The following is a 21,070-nucleotide window of genomic DNA, read 5'->3' as shown; positions in this document are numbered from 1 at the left end:
AGCCATTTAGATGACTTCAACTTCAGCAGTGTGCTTGGGATCACTCCCTTTCTCTCCCGTTAGGTGGAGTACAGCAGAGCCGGTTCCAAGGAGTGGTCGTCTGAGAGAGCCACCAGCAACTATTCGGAAATTGAGGGGTTAGAGGTCAACACATTGTATACTTTCAGAGTGAGTCTGCATTTTTTTGATTGCTTTATCGGATGTTGAGCAGTCCCCTCCCTCCCCTGGTCCAGCGGTTTCAGTGTGCAGGTACCAGGGCTCTAAATTCCCCGCCCACAATGCCTTCCCATATTCAGATCTGGGTGTCTGTCAGGAAAACCAGGTATGCATGCCCAGCGTGGCTGGCTTCCTGTGTTTCAGTGCTTGGGAAACTTAAGAACATAAGAACATAAGAACTAGCCAGCTGGATCAGACCAGAGTCCATCTAGTCCAGCACTCTGCTACTCGCAGTGGCCCACCAGGTGCCTTTGGGAGCTCACATGCAGGATGTGAAAGCAATGGCCTTCTGCGGCTGTTGCTCCCGAAAGTACTCTGTTGGTCTATGGGTACTGCACCTGGAGATCAAGGAGGATCAAGATTGCAGCCATAGACCAACTTCTCCTCCATAAATCTGCCCAAGCTTCTCCCTTTTAAAGCTTACATCTAGGTGGTGGCCATCACCACCTCCTGTGGCAGCATATTCCAAACACCAATCACACGTTGCGTGAAGAAGTGTTTCCTTTTATTAGTCCTAATTCTTCTCCCCAGCATTTTCAATGGATGCCCCCTGGTTCTAGTATTGTGAGAAAGAGAGAAAAATTTCTCTGTCAACATTTTCTACCCCATGCATCATTTTATAGACTTCAATCATATCCCCCCTCAGACGTCTCCTCTCCAAACTAAAGAGTCCCAAACGCTGTAGCCTCTCCTCGCAAGGAAGGTGCTCCAATCCTTCAGTCATCCTCGTTGCCCTTCTCTGCACTTTTTCTATCTCTTCAATATCCTTTTTGAGATGTGGCGACCAGAACTGAACACAGTACTCCAAGTGCGGTCGCACCACGGCTTTATATAAGGGCATGACAATCTTTGCAGTTTCATTATCAACTCCTTTCCTAATTATCCCCAGCATAGAGTTTGCTTCCCCGAGCTTCAAAGGCCATGGTGGCATCACAAGTTGCAGCAGCAATTTCCTTGTTCCTCTGTGCTCATCAAAGTCTTAAGGAGAAATCTGGCCCTGCCACAGGGCCTGGGGAACAGTGAGCAGAAAGATGGTGTCATTAATACTGAGAGTTGGGAGTGGCATCCCCCAGGGCACTGTAGCAGCTGTCAGAACCACTAACTGCTACAGTAACTCAGGGGCTTCCTGTTGCGTGACTCCTTGTTCACCGTCTTCCATAAGAATCAGAGGGCTGTCCCTGATCATACTCTGTTCTCCTGTAAAGCGATAAGCTTTCCATGCCTTGCCCCCAGTGCCATTTTTCCAGCCCTCCCCTTTGTTTTCACTAAAAAGCCATTTTGACACCGTTCTTCTCTTCTGATTTGAAAAGGTTGCCGCAGTAACTAGCCGGGGAGTGGGGAACTGGAGTGATTCCAAATCTATACAAACCGTAAGAGGCAAAGGTAAAACCGGTGATTAATTTCTTTTCTTACTGTTGCTTACATGCAAGAAACTGCCAACCCCAAATCCATAACAGACTCACGTATCGCTGGCCTCTGTCGTTTTTAATACAGATGAACTCTTTGGCCAGCTTTTGGGATATTCATCGTGTTCTCTGGGGAACATTGCCCCAGTTATAAAACCGCCTACATTGCCAGAGAAACATTTGTTTGGAGATTTATTGCATTTGCACATTACTGTTCAAAAGCAGTTTATGTTGTTGTTAAAAAGGTAAAACAATTAATGCTACCAGAACTGGATGGCAGGAACTTGGTCTGGGCAGAATGGGGCCTGGAATTGGGAGGAAATGAACGTCTTGAAATGAAAGCTTTACCCAGCCACCCCGAGTATATCCTGTTGTTTGGGTTCTTTAACTCCGGTTCAGAATCTCATTTACAGTAAAGTCAACCATGGTTAGTCCTATCCCCAGAACATTCCTGTTTTCAAATACTAGCAAAACATGATAAACCCTAGGCTCAGGTTTTCATCTTTTAATTATGATTTCACATAATGTATAAGAAAAGGTGCTGTGGAGAAGAAGAAGAGTTTGAATTTCTATCCCCCCTTTCTCTCCTGTAAGGAGACTCAAGGCGGCTTACAAGCTCCTTTCCCTTCCTCTCCCCACAACAGACACCTTGCGAGGTAGGTGGAGATGAGAGAGTTCTGAGAGAACTGGGACTAACCCAAGGTCACCCAGTTGGAATGTAAGAGTGGGGAAACAAATCCAGTTCACCAGATAAGAGACACTTCTCATGTGGAGGAGTGGAGAATTGAACCTGGTTCTCCAGATTAGAGTCCACCTGCTTTTAACCACTACACCATGCTGGCTCTCGAGGCATCATGAGATTCTGGGCACCACGAGATCCTTGGCTCTGTTTCCAAGCTTTTAACCTTGTTTCAGAAATAACTGATGTATGTACTAGACCCTATTATTGGAAAGAAAAGGTGGGGAAAACTCAATATGAATGTTACTGCTGAGATCTATTTATGACTCACCACCCACCAATTTTAGACTGGTGTCCTTGGGCAGATTTGTGCTATGGTCAACAATGACAGCCCCCCAGAGTCAATTTAAAATGGCAAGAGAATTTGTCGTGAAAGTCTTCAGAGCAGTAGTTCAAAGATGATTGTATTCATTCAACTGATTCCTTTTTTCTTTCTTTCTTCTCCATGTCAGTGATTCCACCACCTACGGTCCATATTGAGAGTTATCACGAAGATTCCATAACTTTCACCCTAAAAATGGAAGCTGATATTCAGGTAGAATAATGTGTGTGTGTGTGTGTTTTGTTTGGGAACCCAAATAAAACAGCCAGATTTGAGGCTATTAGCACATTAGAGACCATCAGTATTTGGGTGAGGAGGAATTTGAGCTTTCAAGATGTATACCTCAAGAATTCTGTTGGTCTAGGGTGCTACTGGACTAAAATCTGACTATTCTACTACTGACCAACCCAGACACTCTTTGAAGTAAGCCAAGTCAAACAATGATATTGAATGGTGGGTTTTTCGGGCTGTGTGGCCGTGGTCTGGTGGATCTTGTTCCTAACGTTTCGCTTGCATCTGTGGCTGGACACAGTGTGTAACAGACTTCCCTCTGTGACACATCTCTGAAGATGCCAGCCACAGATGCAGGCAAAACTTTAGGAACAAGATCCACCAGACCACGGCCACACAGCCTGGAAAGCCCAGTTGAATCCGGCCATGAAAGCCTTCTTCTTACTCAGTTTTTATTGTTTCTTAGCGCTATTATTGCTGCTGCTGCTGTTATTATTATTTCTGTTCTGTATGGCTTCTGTATTATTTCTGTACAGGTGTATGGCTACGTTGTGAACATTTTCTGGACGTTCGATACACACAGACAAGAAAAAAGGATTTTGTACATAGATGGAGGGAAGTCTGTACAAACAGGTGAGGCCTGTTGACAGAATAAGAGCCCTGCTGGATCAGACCATTCGTTCATCTAGTCGAGCATCCTGTCTCGCGCTGTGGCCAAACATTTCCTCTGGAGGTCCAACAGCAGGGCGTACTGGCTGAGCCCTTCCCCCGATTTTGCCTCCTGGACCTGAGATTCCCTTTAGTCACAATGGCTACTAGCCACTGATAGACTAGGCAAGGATTTGGATGGGAGACCTTCAAGGAATACCAGGGTCATGACCAGAAGACAGGCAATGGCAAACCTCCTCTGAGGCCCCTTCTGCACATGCTGAATAATGCACTTTCAGTCCTCTGTCACAGTTGTTTGAAAGTGGACTTTGCTATTCCGCACAGCTGCAAAGTGCATTATTCTGCATGTGTGGAAGGGGTCTGAATGTCTTGAACGCCTTGAGCTATGAAGCAGTATAATAATTCTCATGAAATCTCAAGGTAAATTTGGAGGTTCCTGATAGACCCATTTGTCTTGTATTTAAAATAAGCACAAATATTTTTTGCTGGGGCGGGGGGATGCTTAACAAAACATTTAACAAATGCGCGGAGTCCTGTGCATCCTTTGTACAACAAAATAATTTTTTTCTTCTTTAGGTAGCACTACCTGCCTGCTCAGATATCTGCACGAGATTTCAGCCTGGGCCAAGACAGAACTGGGTGATAGTCCTCTGTCTTTTGCGCATGTGGTGACCAGTGGTACAAGACCACCCCCTCCCAGTTTGAAAGCCAAACCTCTCAATCAGACTGCTGTTGAGTGCAACTGGACCGGTCCTCGGAACGTTGTAAGGATTCTTTTTTCATCTTCTCATGCAAAACTTGCAAAAGACAATTGTTTGTTCTATTACATAATATCTCCGGTAACCTAATTGTGTGATGCCATAGATTCAGCCATTCAGTCTTCTTCATTATTAAAAAAAAGTTAATAAAATAATATTTGTCATTGGCCTATAACCGTGGTGGCAAACCTTTGGCACTCCAGATGTTATGGACTACAATTCCCATCAGCCCCTGCCAGCATGGCCAATTGGCTGGGCTGGCAGGGGCTGATGGGAATTGTAGTCCATAACATCTGGAGTGCCAAAGGTTCGCCACCACTGGCCTATAAGGATAAAAACACCTCCCTGCAATGAGGAGGGCTAAAGATTTAATTTTTGAGAAAAGAAATGAAACCCTGAGAATTCAGAAATCTGTTACACCTGTTGTTTATAATGTCATGTTGATGTAATGATGTTCCAGTTGTGATTTTTTAAAAACCCTGCAAAAATCCCAGTTGGCCAAGGAACTTTGAGCTGGGGTGGGGGTCAGGGTAAGATAGTCACTGGCAGGGACTGGGGCTGAGAAACAGAGGGGAAAACTGACCTGCGAAAGCCCTTTTGCCTCTTTGCTGATATAATCAGCCACTCTGGCAACGGGGTAAACACAACATCATATTCCTGTGTGGAAACCAGATAGAACTTGCGACAGCCAGGTTTGAATCTTTACTCTGCCCTGGAAACTCACTGGAAAACCTGGACCTGTAACAGCCTCAAATTAATTGGCCTCATAAGTTGGTTGCTGTGAGGATGAGGCGGAGAAGGAGAGAAAAATGTGATGTGCCACTTTGGGTCCCCATTAGGGAGATAACCAGGGTCTGAATTTAAAAAAAATTAGCATGAAATAAACTTGCTTTTCTCTCTTGCTTTTTCTTTCTGGAAGGTTTACGGTGTGTTCTATGCCACATCTTTCCTAGAGCTGTATAGGAACCCCAGCAGTGCGAACACCACTCTACACAATATCACTGTCATCGTCAGCAGAGATGAGCAATATTTATTTTTGGTAGGAATCTTAATTTTAGTTTTCCTTCCTTTCCTATTTCCTGACTTAAAAACAGGACAAAAGGGGGGGGGATGTTGCTCCAAAGATGTCCCCAAAAGTAGCATTTTTTTGTGCTAGTTCACTACACTGATTGAAGTCTATAAAATTATGCATGGGGTAGAAAATCCTGGGGGGCATTCATTGAAAATGCTGGGGGGAAGAATTAGGACTAATAAAAGGAAACACTTCTTCACACAACGTGTGATTGGTGTTTGGAATATGCTGCCCCAGGAGGTGGTGATGGCCACTAACCTGGATAGCTTTAAAAAGGGCTTGGACAGATTTATGGAGGAGAAGTCGATCTATGGCTACCAATCTTGATCCTCCTTGATCTCAGATTGCACATGCCTTAGCAGACCAGGTGCTCAGGAGCAGCAGCAGCAGAAGGCCATTGCTTTCACATCCTGCACGTGAGCTCCCAAAGGCACCTGGTGGGCCACTGCGAGTAGCAGAGTGCTGGACTAGATGGACTCTGGTCTGATCCAGCAGGCTAGTTCTTATGTTCTTATGTTCTTAACTCTAGTTGGGTGTGTGATGAGGTCCATGTTGCTAGGATAAATAGAACTTTTTTTCCTAAACAAAGCTGAGTGCTGAAACAGGCAGTGCTGGTCAGATGTGTTTTAAGACTGTTCCATGGGAAGCTTCCATTGAGTGTGTGTGTCGTGATGCTATAATGTTTTTATTTGTGTGTTTTGACACTGCATGCTGCTGAAAAGCAGCTAATTAGCTAATAACAGTAGGTCAGTTCAGTAAAGATGACAAATAAAGAAGTGACTGTTCTTCTGAAGGTACGCGTGGTGTCTCCCTACCAAGGACCGCCTTCTGACTACATTGTTGTGAAGATGATTCCTGACAATCGTCTCCCTCCGCGACACCTTCACACTGTGCACACGGGGAAAACGTTTGCTGTCATTAAATGGGAGTCACCGTATGACTCTCCTGACCAAGATTTGGTAAGATTATTGTGTGGTTTCAAGCATGAATTTATTTGGTTGAAAAGCACAGGCATGGATATTGTGGAATATTTTCACAAGCTGCTTTCTCGTTGAAACCTTGTAAATGAATAAACTAGCTGGGAACAGAATGTTGGATCAGTTGATCGTTTGATTTGATCCCTCAAGGTACATGAGCATTAACTATTGGCTAGTTACTTGCCAGAGGCTCTTCGCTAGGATGGACCAGATTGCTAGCATAGTTCTTCAAAGTGCACATCTTGTATGAGTTCTCACCTCTAAACTGAATACTCACACATGCATCTGAGACTCCTAATGAGAGAAATTGGCTGTCTTTGACCAGAGCCAGGGTTTTCTCAACTCTGGCCCCAACTTGGTGGAACGCTCTGCCTAATGAGACCAGGGCCCTACAGGATTTATCTCAGTTCTGCAGGGCTTGTTAGATGGATCTGTTCTGCCAAGTCCTTAGTTGAGGAAGTGATATGAGCCATCTTGGGTGGCCTCTCTTTCCCTCCCCTTCTGATCTTGGCTTCACTAAGTACTATGGGGGTTGTGGGGGGAATTCTTTAAGTTTAACTTGTTCCACCCTTGGTTGTGTTTTTAGATGTCACAATGAATGGTACAAGTTTTATTGAATGGCGTTGGAAGCCACTCTGAGCCTGCTGTGTCTGGGAAAGCGGGATACAAACCTAATAAATACATAAATACGCGGGTTGTTGGGGTGTGGGAAACGCTGACCGTTTAGTGTGTAATTTTGTTCTTTCTCAGCTATATGCTGTTTCAGTGAAGGATTTAGTAAGAAAAACAGATAGGAACTACAAGGTGAAAACACGGAACAACACAGTGGAATATACCATCAAGAAACTGGAGCCAGGGGGAAAGTACCACATCATCGTCCAGCTTGTAAACATGAGCAAAGAAGCGAGCTTGAAGGTTAGCACAGGTAAGCCTGTGGCATTGGGTGTGGGGCAGCCGTTCATTGCAGAGAAGTGTGCATGAGCAAATTTTTCAGTGCAAGGGCCACAAATGAGTCTCTACCGACTTTTGAGGACTCTTGAGTTGCATATTGACTCGTCCAGTCTCCAGCACTGGAAACAGGAAGATCTGGCATCTAATGTGGAGCCTCAGGAGCTTGTGGAGACCCAGATGTGGTCCTTCTTCCACTCTGCAGTTCTTAAAGCAGCAACAATCTAACAACAGGTTTCCATCCATCTGGGCTCCCTCTCTTCCGGCGAGAGCAGACTGTAGTCCAGATGAGATTTCACTTGCTATCTCTTTTAGAGTTAGGATTTTAATGGTTTTCAGTTCTTAAATTTTATGATGTTCTGCTTGATTGAAGCCGCCCTGAGCCATAAGGGAAAGAGTGGCATACAAATGTAATAAACCAGGGGTCCCCAAACTACGGCCCGGGGGCCAAATGTGGCCCCCTGAAGGCATTTATCCGGCCCACCAGGCATGGCGGCGATGGCTCCATTCATGTGCAGTGGGGGCTCGAGGGAGAGGAGGAACCGGCCCCAACGGGCTTGTTGATTGCAAATTACGATGTATGGCTTCCAAATCTCCACAATGAATTTTCTGACCCAGAGTTGGAAACCTTACATGTGGCAACGCCTGCTCCGCCCTTCCCTCCTCGCTACTCCATGTGTTGCTCTCAGGCTTTCTGTTCCACCCTCACTCCCATTGGCATCAGCCAGGCTGGCGAATCGCTCGCTGGCTGCTAGGGAGGAAAGAACCCAGGAAGATACCTGATCCCGGGTTAGATGGAATGCTTCATTGGGAAAGTTCTGCTTTTTTTTACAGGGGAAGGTATTCCACAGTCTCCCCAACAATATTTGGAGCCCACCCTGTACTTGACATACTTTGGTTACTGTTCTAAAAATAGACCATGACAGAAAGGCTGAAAGGTGAAATCAAACATTTTACAATCATTTGTGCATAGGAATTTGTTCAGTTTTTTTTAGTCCAGCTCTCCAATAGTCTGAGGGACAGTGAACTGGCTCCCTGTTTAAAAAGTTTGGGGACCCCTGGTAATAAACAAATAGTGCCTTTGAGCTATTCAGGGGAGGGCTGGCCCACTGTCTAATGTTGCAGTTCAGCGGGCTAACGCTCCAAGCAAATTGCTAAGTGGTTTGAGGGACAGAGAAGAATCTCCTATGCGCCTGATAGGGCTTCCAGATCTTATTTTTCCCATCTTTGTTCATTGCTGTTTGTTGGTAGGATATTGAATATCCGCTTCCCAGAGGGAATTTTCCTACTCCCAGCAAGTGGCATCAGGTTGGGCAAATTGCGTGCATTATAGTGGAGTGCAAGAGTGGAAAGAAGATGTGGCCCTCCCTTGTGCAGTACACAGAAAGTATGGCGAGCCAGTGCAGTGTAGTGGTTAAGAGTGTCAGATTAGTATCTGGGAGACCCAGGTTCTAATCCACATTCATGCCAGGGAAGCTTCTTGCTGTGTGCCTTTGGGCTAGTCACATTCTCTCAGCCTGGCCTGCCTCATAGGGTTGTTGGGAGCATGGAATGGAGCAGGAGAGAATGATTTAAGATGCTTTGGGTCCCCATTGGGGAGAAAACAGGGGTATAAATGTACTAAATCAATCCATCAGAAAGAAATTTGTGGGGTATGAGATGCACATCAGTGAAAACAGCTTGCGCATCTTACCCCGGCTCCACAAGACCACTGAAAACATATCGAGAGAGCCTGCATGGCGTAGATTTTAGAGTGCTCAACTAGTATCTGGGATACCCAGGTTCAAATCTCTGTACAGCATATACAGCACACAGGGTGATTTTGGGTTAGTCAGTTACTTCTCAGTTTCGCAGGTGTGGTGCAGGTAATGTTGCCGGGGAGGGGAGAGAACCCTGGCCACCACTCTGAGCTCCGTGGAGGAGGACGGGATAAAAATAAACCAGACAGATAAAAAGAAACAGGTTTGTCAAAACATTTCTACTGCTTCCCCCTTGCTCTTTTTGCAGTTTCCCTGGCTGCCCCAGAAGCCTTAAAGATTATACCAGAAAACGACCACATTTTGCTGTTTTGGAAGAGTTTAGCTTTAAAGGAAAGTCATTTCAGTGAAAGTCGGGTAAGTTAGCATTTTGCTTCGATGCCATTTTTATATATCCCCCCCCCCCGAATAAAAATGCCCTCCCGCTGTGAACCCTCAGCCTACATACATGTAACTTCATTTGCTTAAATTTGTCCTATACTACCCTTTCCTGTTTCTGGCTTGCCCTTTGGCAGCTTACAGAATAAAACCGAGGGTGATTTCCTTAAGATAATAGTAGCAAAAATAGCAAGAATAAAAACAGAGCGCCATGCAGATAAAACTATCAGTGTGGCTAAATCTGAGGACATCTGCTACGACTTTTATCTGGCGTGTGTTACTGTGGGTTTGATTGTTCTTGCTCTTTTTTATTTTATTTATTTAAAATATCTATTAGCTGCCTTCCTTCCTAACATAAAAAAGCATAAAACTAGCATTTAAAATCACAATTCAGAACGACTTTCATCAAATGTAGTTCTTCATAAAACCATCTTCCGGTGCCTCCTAAACGAAGGTGAGGGTGCCAAGCGCACCTCACTGAAGAGGTTGTTCCATATACATGGGGCTGCCATCAAAAAGACCCTTTTTCATGTACTCCCGCAGGGAGTATCAAGGGAGCCTCTCCCTGTGATTATAATTCCTGGGCAGGAATAAAAATGGAGACTGTGTTGTTGCAAGCTTCCTTGAGAGAGCTGAGAAGGCAGGCTACCAATCTTTTAAATAACTTTTTTTTAAAAGCAGCTGAAAGACTTACTCTTTTTTTATATCAGGGGTATGAAATACACATGTTTGACAGAATGATGAATGTCACCGCCTACCTGGGGAACACCACAGAGACAGTCTTCAAAGTTTCCAACCTGAAAATAGGCCACAATTACTCCTTCACTGTCCAAGCCAGATGCCTCTACAGTGGACAGATGTGTGGGGAGCCAGCTACACTACTTTATGATGAACTAGGATTGGGTAAGTTTCAGAGGGTAGCTGCGTTGGCCTGCAGTAGAAGATCTAGTTTCAAGCCAGTAGCAGAGACCAACCATATTTTTGGGGGATATGAGCTTTGAAGAGTCCCCTGAAAATCTTGTTGGTTTCTACTACTGAACTTGAATCTAGGAACAGATAAGGAAAACTTGTTCTCTTATCAATTCATGGTCTTTTCAGAGATTATGTTTGCCTGCGTGGTGTAGTGAGAGCAGTGGACTCTAATCTGGAGAACTGGGTTTGATTCCCCACTCCTCCACATGAGTGGCGGACTCTTATCTGGTGAACTGGATTTGTTTTCCCACTCCTAGACATGAAGCCTTCTGGATGACCTTGGGTTGGTCATAGTTCTCTTGGAACTCTGAAGCCCCACCTACCTCACAAGGTGTCTGTTGCAGGGAGGGGAAGGGAAAAGGAGTTTGTAAGCCGCGTTGAGACGCCTTACCATTATGAAAAGCAGAGTATAAATCCAAAGTCTTCTCTCTCCCCCACCCATTTCAGCCCACTGATCTCCCATAAAATGTTGCTCTTGGAGGGCACGAGACCCCTCATGAATATTATGAGAGGCAAAGCAGAGGTCTACAGCAGAAGAGAGAATTGGAGGAACTTACCCCACCCATTTGCTTAGCGGAAAATTTAGTCTAGATCCAATCCTATGATCTCAATCCAGTTTGATTCCTTGAACACCCAAGTACATGTCAAGATATTTTATCAATTACATCCGGCGCGTTTCTTCATTTTTCTTTATACTCCTCCTATAGACGAAGATCCTGCTGCTTCCAAAACGGTCAAGTCCACGGATGTTGCCGCCGTTGTGGTTCCCATATTATTTGTCTTGCTAGTGACTGTGGGCATCGGGTTTGTCGTTTTGTACATGAGGCACAGGCGGTTGCAGAACAGCTTCACGGCCTTTGCTAACAGCCATTACAATTCCCGGCTGGGGTCAGCCATATTCTCATCAGGTGACGATTTAGGTAAGCAATGTTGTGTTCTTAATTTTTTTTAACATGTCAGAGCACTTTTGGGCGGGGTTGTGTTATGCTGCAGAAGTCCCGATTTACTGGGTTAGGGCGTTTTGTTTTCAGCAATCAGATCTTTCAGTTCCCAGCACCCAAAGAGAGAGAGAGAGAGAGGCTCCTTCCGCACATGCAGAATAATGCACTTTCAAGCTGCTTTCAGTGCTCTTTGAAGCTGTGCGGAATAGCAAAATCCACTTGCAAACAGTTGTGAAAGTGGTTTGAAAACGCATTATTCTGTGTGTGCGGAAGGGCCCAGAGAGAGAGAGAGAGAGAGAGAGAGAGAGAGAGGGTGAGGGTGAGGGTGAGGGTGAGGGTGTGTAGTTTTCCCTGTCACAACATAACACTCAAAAAAGTCATAAAATCAGCTAACCTAAAAACAGTTGCAATATATAACAAACCTGTTTAGAATTCATAATACATGTTAAAATCCATAAAAACTTTTTAAAATTAATATTACCAAAAGGGGGAAACCATCTCTTCAGCCAAATACCAGGGAAAATAGGTGTGTCTTTACCAATTTTCTAAATGATTCTAACAATGATGCTTGACATACCTCAGGAGAGAGGGAGAGTTCCACAATCTTGGGGCCACCACTGAAAAAGCTCTATCTTGGGTCTCCACCTTTTTCATCACTGGAGGAGGTGGTACCAACAGAAGGGCTTCATCTGCTGATCTTCCGCATGGGCAGGCTGCTTTGGGAGAAGGTATTCCTTTAGATATTTGAGGTCCAAACCATTTAGGGCTCTCTAAGTCAAAAATAATACCCTGAATTGGGCTCAGTATCAAATTGGCAGCCAGTGAAGTTCTGCTAAGACCGGTGTGATGTGCAACCAGCCAGCAGTACCCATTAGCAGTCTTGCTGCTGTGTTCTGCATTAGCTGCAGCCTCTGAACTGTCTTCAAGGGCAGCCCTATGTAAAGCGCATTTCAATAGTCCAGTGTGGAGGAAGGGATTGGAAGTGATACTCTTACTCTGTCTTCTTTTGGCCAACTCTAAACATTCTCAAAATACGGGCAGTTTTTATTGTGCTTCAGTTCTCCCTGTCAAGTTTTGCACCTGGAAAATATTGACGATACTTAACTTACATTTAGAAATGCAGATCTTACCTTCTTCCCATGCCAACCATTTTATGACAATCAGCAATTAGTGGAGTAATTAAGAACATCCACGCACAAATGTAAACCATCTGAAATTATAGACAGCTGGTGCAGATGTCATGCTTAATGAAAACATCAGCTTAATGTGCAGGAGTGATGAACAAAGCAAATTCCAAGCTGCAGTTTATTAGAAAGAGAAAATAAAATGGCCAGAGTCACTGTAATACCTTTCTGTGAGTAGATATTCCAACTGCACATGTAACACCATATGAACATAAGAACATAAGAACAAGCCAGCTGGATCAGACCAGAGTCCATCTAGTCCAGCTCTCTGCTACTCGCAGTGGCCCACCAGGTGCCTTTGGGAGCTCACATGCAGGATGTGAGAGCAATGGCCTTCTGCGGCTTTTGCTCCCAAGCACCAGGACTGTTAAGGCATTTGCAATCTCAGATCAAAGAGGATCAAGATTAGTAGCCATAAATCGACTTCTCCTCCATAAATCTGTCCAGGCCCCTTTTAAAGCTATCCAGGTTAGTGGCCATCACCACCTCCTGTGGCAGCATATTCCAAACACCAATCGCACGTTGCGTGAAGAAGTGATTCCTTTTATTAGTCCTAATTCTTCCCCCCAGCATTTTCAATGTATGCCCTCTGGTTCTAGTATTGTGAGATTATGTTTTGTGAAGTTATGTTTTCTTTTAGCATATGAGATAGTGCTGTAGGAAAATCTTGTTTTCCTGTTGGTCCTAGTTGGAAGCCACATAGGCCAGATTTCCAGGTGCATCGGGAATCTACCAGGGGTCAAGGTTCCGTTTGCATGAACCATTTGCTGCATGTGGGTTCTTGATTCCCATAACCAGTAGTCCCTCTAACGTTGGTAGGAACTGTACTGGAAGTTCCCTACCTCTACATGGAAATGACCCACCTACAGGAGCTCCCCTGCTGGCGGCCTCCTGAACTGTGCAGCACCAATCTACACAGTGTCTACACAGCCATGCGGCTTACAGGGACAATTCCAGTGGAGGAAATGAGTCTACTTCAAGATTCCTTTGCACGCTTTGCAAACGAATGAAGGAACCTGCTCGAGCAAGAGCTTAGTTAGTGCATGCATGGGAGTGTAAGGAATCTATCGCTGTCCCACCGCATTATTTATTTCTGTTGGTTATTAGCCACTTTGTTATGTATTATGCTTGAAGTGGTTCACAGTGAGACCTCCATCAAAAAAGGATTCAAAGATACAATCTCTGTACAATGACTAAAATATCCCAGCCATAAAATGGCGGGTGATGAAAAACAAGCAAAACATTCGATCCAGAGTAGCATAAAAAGAATGGCATCAGAGTATCCATGTAAAAGTACAAAAAGGGTTAAAAAAATAGCATAAATGATCAAAATATCTTCATGACAAAGAGCAATCAGATGGACTTCAATCATTTTTCATTAAGGGCCATGACAAGAATTTAAAGCAGGTTTAGCCCAAAGTCCAGCTGAACTGAGGTGCCTGGTTCCTAAACTATAGCAAACCCAAAAGCACCAAGCAGATTTCTCCCTGTGAAGGGGTCCCTTAAACAAGGGGCCACCACTGCAAATGCCCTGTTCTTTAGCACTGTACATTTATTTCCTAGGAGACGAGGATGACGAAGCGCCCATGATCACGGGTTTTTCAGACGATGTCCCCATGGTGATAGCATGAAGAACGTTCCTGACTCTGGAAACCAAAATGGTGTAAATATTTTATTTGATAAAAATAGTCAACTGTTTATTTTAAAACAAAAACAAAAAAACAAAAAAATGCACTTTTGAGTTGCAATATGTTATTTTTGTATGGGCCGATAAAAAAAGAAGAAGAAACAAGTTATTACACTTTGTAGTACACAGCTGTGAACTTTCAAACCAGGTTGATTTAGTTAACAATTTTTTTTTCAACTTTAATTTAGTCTTACAAGGCTGTGCTTGCTGGGCATGCTTTTAAGTCTGTGAGATGTCTTCTGTTGACTGTGACTCCGATCTTCAGAGAACTCGCAAGTGCTTATGGAACCCCCATTTGGATACATGTTCTAGCTTTGGCCTAACTGGAGAAGATGAAGAACGCAGGGCTGCCTGTGAAATTAACAAGCCTTGATCAGTTGCATCCTCTTTACCCCCTCCACAACACATGTTAATGGAGAGGTATGGAGTGATGTTATCTGTCTAGGCCAGAGGTCTCCAACTCTGGCGCTTCAGATGTTCATGGACTACAATTCCCATCAGCCCCTGCTGGCATGCCAGCAGGGGCTGATGGGAATTGTAGTCCATGAACATCTGAAGTGCCAGAGTTGGACACCCCTGGGCTAGGCATTCCCACTCTGTTGGATGAGGAGCATAACGGGGTAGAGAAAATTATACTTGACACAGGGTTGCCATTTTCTGTGGCAGTCCTTAGCAGTGTCTGTTTCTATGCAGGGTGAGAGGAAGCCAAGTCGTCCTTTGGTTGCCTTCATTACGTGAAGATGTACAGTGGAGGAGGGGCTCAAAATGGGAGAAGGAGGGGAAATGCAAGGCCACGGATTTCCCCAAGGAAGTTCCCCCCAGTGCTGCTGCTATGACCCTCTCACTACGGGGGCTCTTGCATGCAGTGGTATGCAAGGCCTCTAAAAGGACCGGTTCTCTCAAGATCAGAGTTGAAACTGACTCTTCTTTTTTAAATTTTTTTCTAAGAGAAAATTTTATTTAAAAATATTCAGGAAATGACAGATATATATGAAGAGAGTGAATAGTTCCTGAAAGTTTTACATTGACTTAAAGAATTCTTTGGACTTTGTTTCCCGTGCGGATCTCTCTTCCCACCCACCCTTTGTTTTATTAATTAATTTATTGGGAAGTCTGCTTTGGGTCAGAGTTCCAAAATTCTCAGTCATATATGCACACTTGTTGTATGGGAGGTTGTGCCACTTTTATTTTCTTGCGACATGGCTGAGTGGATTTTCCCCCCTTTGTTCTGTGATCAAATCAGGTATTAACATAATAAACAAACAAACAGAAACTAATAACACAAGGTTTTTTTAAAAAAATTCTTGAACAGTTTTCTGTGTTTGGAGAGAAAAAGAAAAGATAGACTGGAGTGACTTTAAGGTGAGGACTGGAATATTTTTGCCAGAGCTCTTGAGACACATTCTTGCAGATAAAAGCAGGCACGCAAAAAGTTCAAAGGCTTTAGTTTAATCTTCCGATAGAGATTTTGGATCCCAGGGAACATGAAGCATCAATTCATAGTCACAAGTTCATTTTGCACAAGCAGTTTTCTCATTCATTTAGATGGAAAGGGCAGCACCAGAGATTTATTGTTTCCTGAGTGGCACTGTCTCTTCCAGTTGGATTAAAAAGAGAGACTGGTTTAATTGTTTATTTCATTTTTTAAATACCTCTTCTGTTCCATTAAGAGCTGAAACACTTGAATAAAGTGGTCTAACCAAGTTGAATTTGTTGGCTGGCATGGAACTGGCACAGACTTCAGATTGATAGCCGGGCTGCTAACCTCGGTTGATACTAGCCATGGTTTGTTGCGATGTCCGAATTCATGAGCCGTATTGTCCACAATCCCCAGTTTATCACAACATGAAAGCTTCTTCTGTAATACCTGCCCCCACATCAAGGCTGCCTGAAATTCTCCTGCTTGTCGGTGTGACAAAACAGTGGGATTTTCAGTGCCCAATAATATTCAGAGTCTCCATGTTGGTGTTGCATGTCTCTGGCAGCTGCTAACATCTGACCCAAGTTCCGATGCTTTCTGTAGCAGCAAGAAAGCCCAGGTTCAATTCTCAAATGATGGAAAAACACAGTATAATTGTAAAGAAACCAAAGACAAAGTCCCGTGTTGTGAAGGCTGTTTTATCCATTGGTTGAGCAACCAGCATCATATTGATTGTTTCAAAGGGACCGGAAACTCTTGTAAGGTCGCTGAGAAGCTTATGTGGTCCAACGTATGTACTGTACACTGATGAAGGCTATCGAAACAGGATAGGACCGACTCCCTGTTTGTGAATTGTTTGGAATTACCTTGGATAAACTTGATGAACAGCTTGAATGGAATAAAGAACTATGATTGCACTAGAAGTGTTTTTAAGGACTTTAATAATAAAAGCTCAGCAAAGAAAGCAGTTCATTTCTACCACGCTTTCAGAAGTTACGAACCGGTTGCTTTTATTACACGAGATTCCTTGCCTCGGGTTCAATCCCCGGGATCTCTGGTTGAAAGAATCTGGCTGTAGGTGACATGAAAAACCTCTGCCCAAGATCCTGGTGAGCAGCTGCCAGTCTGAGCAGACAATACTGACTTTGATATAACAAGGATTTGATTCAGTATTTGGCAGCTTCATGTGTACTTAGTCGTTTAGCAAATTTTGTGGTTGCTTGTTGTATAAGAAAGACCGGGCTGGGGCTGCACTAGGAGACCCCTCCCACCACCTCTCTCAAGCCTGTCTTCCTCCAGCCCAGGGGTAGGGACCCATTTTTCATGGGAAAAGAAAACACTTGGAGCCGCAAATAATTTTTGACATTTAAAATAAAGATAACACTATGTATATAGGGGTTTTTTTTACCTTTTACTCTGCTCATTCTGAGAAGCGCACGGATGCGCCTGCCCTGCTGCCTGCAGGGCAGGCAAGGATGAAGCCGGCGGCTCGGCCTTGCCTGCCGCCGGGAAAGTGCCCACCCCGCTCCAACGGGGCAGGCGAGAGGGGAAGCCCGTGGTGCGGCCCAGCCGACCGTGGGCAGTTGGTGCGCCCGCCCTGCTGCCTGCAGGGCGGGCAAGGATGGGGCCGGCGGCTCGGCTCGTGGAGCCACAGTGCAAGGGCAGAAGAGCCGCATGTGGCTCACGAGCCGCAGGTTCCCTACCCCTGCTCCAGCCCATGCAGTGAACAATCCCAAGTCTGGTTCAAGCAGCTTTTTTTGCCAACAGGCTGGAGGAAGAGGAGAATAACCGGGCACTGCCATCAAATCAGGAGTCATAAGTCCAAGAACGGTGTCTGTGCCAGTCTTTCATTCCCCTCACTTCTGCAGAAAATATTCAGATGCAGGGGAAGGTGAGGAAGGCCCCTTCCGCACATGCAGAATAATGCACTTTCAATCCACTTTCACAATCGTGTGCAAGTGGATTTTGCTCTTCCGCACAGTAAAATCCAGCTGCAAAGTGCATTGAAAGTGGATTGAAAGTGCATTATTCTGCATGTGCGGAAGGGGCCGAAGCGATGCATGCAAAACGCCCATGTCATGTACATTTTGCATTTCATGTGGGGGCAGGGAGGAGTGGATCGTGCCAGTTCCACCACCATGTTGCCTGGGTAATTACCTCAATTGAGCCTGGGGGGGCGGCGGGGACATATTTGGACCAACACATATTTGGACCTGCCCCCTTTCTGTCTAGAAGCTTGTTTCAGGAACCTGCACAAAGCGGGGAGGGAGAGAATAGAGCTACAATATGTCGCTGAGAATTCACAGGTGATGCTTACCTATATTCCTCTTTATGCAAATCTTGTTTCTCCACATCAGTAAAATTCAAAGCCTCATGTTCTCTTGATGCAGTGATTTGAAACCAAAAGTATATATGTGCTTTGTAACTTAATCCTTCTGAAGTTTGAAGTATAGATTGGAGGGGCCAAGCATGGCTTCAATACACTGCCAGTCACGGTCTTTGCTGTTCCCTTCCCTCTTTGCCAGTAGCTGGTGATGGTTTCATTGGCAGCAAAGATTTCCTGTGATTTCTTGCTGTTGCCCTTTTTCTGCCTTTGTTTTTTTCCAAGCAATGAACCCTCATAATAGTTACACTGGAGAGAGTGAGAAAGACTGTTTATATCTGTGTGTTTTTTCTGTTTCAAACCGACATTACTGTAGGAAGGCTCAAGGTATGGTCAGCCATCCCTCAGCCATGCAGTGCTGTTTAATGTCATCTGGGTATTTTTCATGCCAGATCACTGGTTTTCAGATTTTCTACCTCCAACAAACCCTTTCCACAATGACTTGTCCTTCAAGGAATGCCTGGGCACCTGCCATACAGCCATTGCAAAGAATCTTGGTTGAGTTAAGGAGAAGAAGAAGAATTGAATTTATATCCCGCCTTTCTCTCCTGTAAAAAAACTCAAAGGGGCTTACAATCTCCTTTCCCTCCTCCCCCCCCCCCCACAACAAACACCCTGTGAGGTGGGTGGAGCTGAAAGAGTTCCAAAGAACTGTGACTAGTCCAAGGTCACCCAGCTGGCTTGTGTTGGAGGGCACAAGCTAATCTAGTTCACCAGATAAGGCCTCACAGCTCAAGTGGCAGAGCAGGGAATCAAACCTGGTTCTCCAGATTAGAGTGTACCTGCTCTTAACCACTACACCACGCTAGCTCCCTATGCCACTACACCATGCCGTGGCTCCACAACAGAGCACAGCCTTTGTCCCTGGTTCAGTCTCCAGCAACGCCAGTTACAAGAGTCAGGTCAGAGGTGATGGGGAAGATCCTGAGAGACTGTGGAGAGTCACCACCAGTCAGAGAAGATGCTGCTGAGCTAGATGAGCTGATGAACTGAGCACGTATGAGGCAGCTTCGCCTGTACAATTGAAACGGGGCAGAGTGGCCATTTTGGTCCCATCTATGTGACTAAGGTACACTTCAGAATACAGTAAGCAGTATACACACAGGTACACTGACTGGGCACTGCACATCAGGGAACCTTGTCTACTATAACTGGTCTTGTGGAGCTGCTAATAAGTCTCCTGAGGACCCCAGAACCCTCTTTAAAAACTACTTGACTAGAAGAAAATTTCAGTAGATCTAAGAGAGTCCTCAGCACAGGCTCCCAGTTTTGCTCCCTGTGTTTATTACTACGCTAGGCAGACTCCCTGAACCTATTAAACACATAGACACACACTTTTCCTTATGCAAAAAACCCACTGTGAAAAGATTCCTCGCAGGGCTAGTGCATTTTATATAGAGATTCGAGTTCTCAGCTGGGATGCTGTTTTGAGTAAATTGTATATTTTAATGGATGTCTGAAGCGCAAAACTGAATGAAGAGAGTCCCTGTTGGGCTAGTTTGTGTAAATATACCCGATGCCAGTTTCTGTTCTGCGGCTGTAGTTTTGGAAATGTGACCTAAGCCTTGGGAAATATTCCATAGGAAGCTCTAATTCAGAGATGACCAGCTTCAGGAAGTAGAAGATAGTCCGGCAGAGGGTATTATGAACTGAAGTTGTCAGGGGATGAGAACATGGCGTAATTCGCCATTTTCCAGACTGGTCTTCTGAGGAGCCATTTTAGTGGGGAAGGTACATCTACAGCAGGTCTGGCAGGCCACTGATATCAGTGGGCTCCAACCCCAAGTCCAGTTAGAGAATATCTGGACTCTGTTCTAGACAACAGATGCAGCCCAAATCCAAAGATAGCTTGTAGGAAGAAAAGGATTGAGCATCGGAAGTGGTAAATCAGATAGCAATTGTGTAATCTTGGATTGTTGACGACGGGTGCCCATGGAATCAAGCCATGCAAAATGGGAGAACAGATTTGTTAAGTTATTAAACCATGCCTTCTTCTTCTCCAAGGCAGATTACAATAATAGTTGTCAAAAATTCCAGTTCAAACCAGAATAAAATAGCAAACCCCAAATACCTCCCTCTCCTCTGTAAAAGCTGCCTGCCATTCAGACCCTTTCAAAAGCTGTGGCAGACAAGTAGGCCTTGCAGCACCTCTTCAAGATCTCCAAGGAGGGCCCCTCCTCACCTCTTCAGGGTGCGGTAGCCATTGTGGAAAAGGCCCTGGCTCTGGTTGATGCCACTGTATGGGATAGTTAACAGATGGTTGCCTGAAGAGCCTTGTTGGCTCACAGGGACATACAGAAGTAGATGGTCCTTCTCATATACAGGTCCCATGGGCCATTTGTCAGAATCTTGAAGGCCAGTCAACAAGGTAAGACTCAGGTTCAATCTCATGGTGGCTGGAATCAGGTGTGGCCATCCTTGGTTAGTTTGTACTGTTTACTTGGGTTCCAACCCAGTTAGTTTTCTTCTTAGCCTTGGTACTTGTCTCCAGCTCTTTTGGACTGAAAAGGAGTTTGCAGCAACAAGGAAATATGGCTGCAGGAAAGATGACCGCAGGGATTCCCCATCAGATGCTGCTTTTTGTCATCACCTTCATCTTGTGTCCCGGGTTGCAGCAGGGACACATCTTTAGCCAGATTGCTCTTCTGCCTGGGAACAAAATTAGAAATACGTGGTACAGACGACTCTTCTCCATTTTCAAAGAACTGTTGAAATGACTGTGCCGGCTTTCTTTTGAATCAAGAAAAGCTAATGGAAAACTGGAATGTTGGAGGAGGAAATGTCTAATAAAATTTATGGGGGAAAAATATTTCTGTGTAGCTGTTGTTGTCATCTGTGGCCACCTGATGATCAGTTAATGGAATCTGGTATAAAACAAGCCCAAACAAATGGAATGTGTGCCTGTATCGATTTATTTTGAAGTGTGGTCTGATTCTGTACAACCAGCTTCCTGTGGGTTTCAGGAACCTGGCAGGTAACACTTAAGGACTGACAAATGTTCCACCGTGTA

General features: G+C 44.8%; 1 protein-coding gene across 1 annotated transcript in view; it reads left to right on the top strand.

Moving 5' to 3' along the window:
* Nucleotides 1-16,594, top strand: part of SORL1 (sortilin related receptor 1) — a 114,180-nt gene extending 97,586 nt beyond the window's left edge. The window contains 12 exon segments of the mRNA XM_048512467.1: nucleotides 64-168; nucleotides 1,527-1,599; nucleotides 2,814-2,896; nucleotides 3,451-3,547; nucleotides 4,160-4,347; nucleotides 5,261-5,380; nucleotides 6,208-6,372; nucleotides 7,141-7,315; nucleotides 9,346-9,452; nucleotides 10,184-10,376; nucleotides 11,153-11,365; nucleotides 14,134-16,594. Coding sequence (XP_048368424.1) covers nucleotides 64-168; nucleotides 1,527-1,599; nucleotides 2,814-2,896; nucleotides 3,451-3,547; nucleotides 4,160-4,347; nucleotides 5,261-5,380; nucleotides 6,208-6,372; nucleotides 7,141-7,315; nucleotides 9,346-9,452; nucleotides 10,184-10,376; nucleotides 11,153-11,365; nucleotides 14,134-14,201 — 1,587 coding nt within the window. The 3' untranslated portion in view covers nucleotides 14,202-16,594.
* Nucleotides 16,595-21,070: the final 4,476 nt, after the last annotated feature.

Source organism: Sphaerodactylus townsendi, linkage group LG12, assembly GCF_021028975.2.
Source record: "Sphaerodactylus townsendi isolate TG3544 linkage group LG12, MPM_Stown_v2.3, whole genome shotgun sequence".
Lineage (NCBI taxonomy): Eukaryota > Metazoa > Chordata > Lepidosauria > Squamata > Sphaerodactylidae > Sphaerodactylus > Sphaerodactylus townsendi.
The sequence above is the reverse complement of the archived record's forward strand: the minus strand, read 5'-3'. Positions and strand labels throughout refer to the sequence as shown.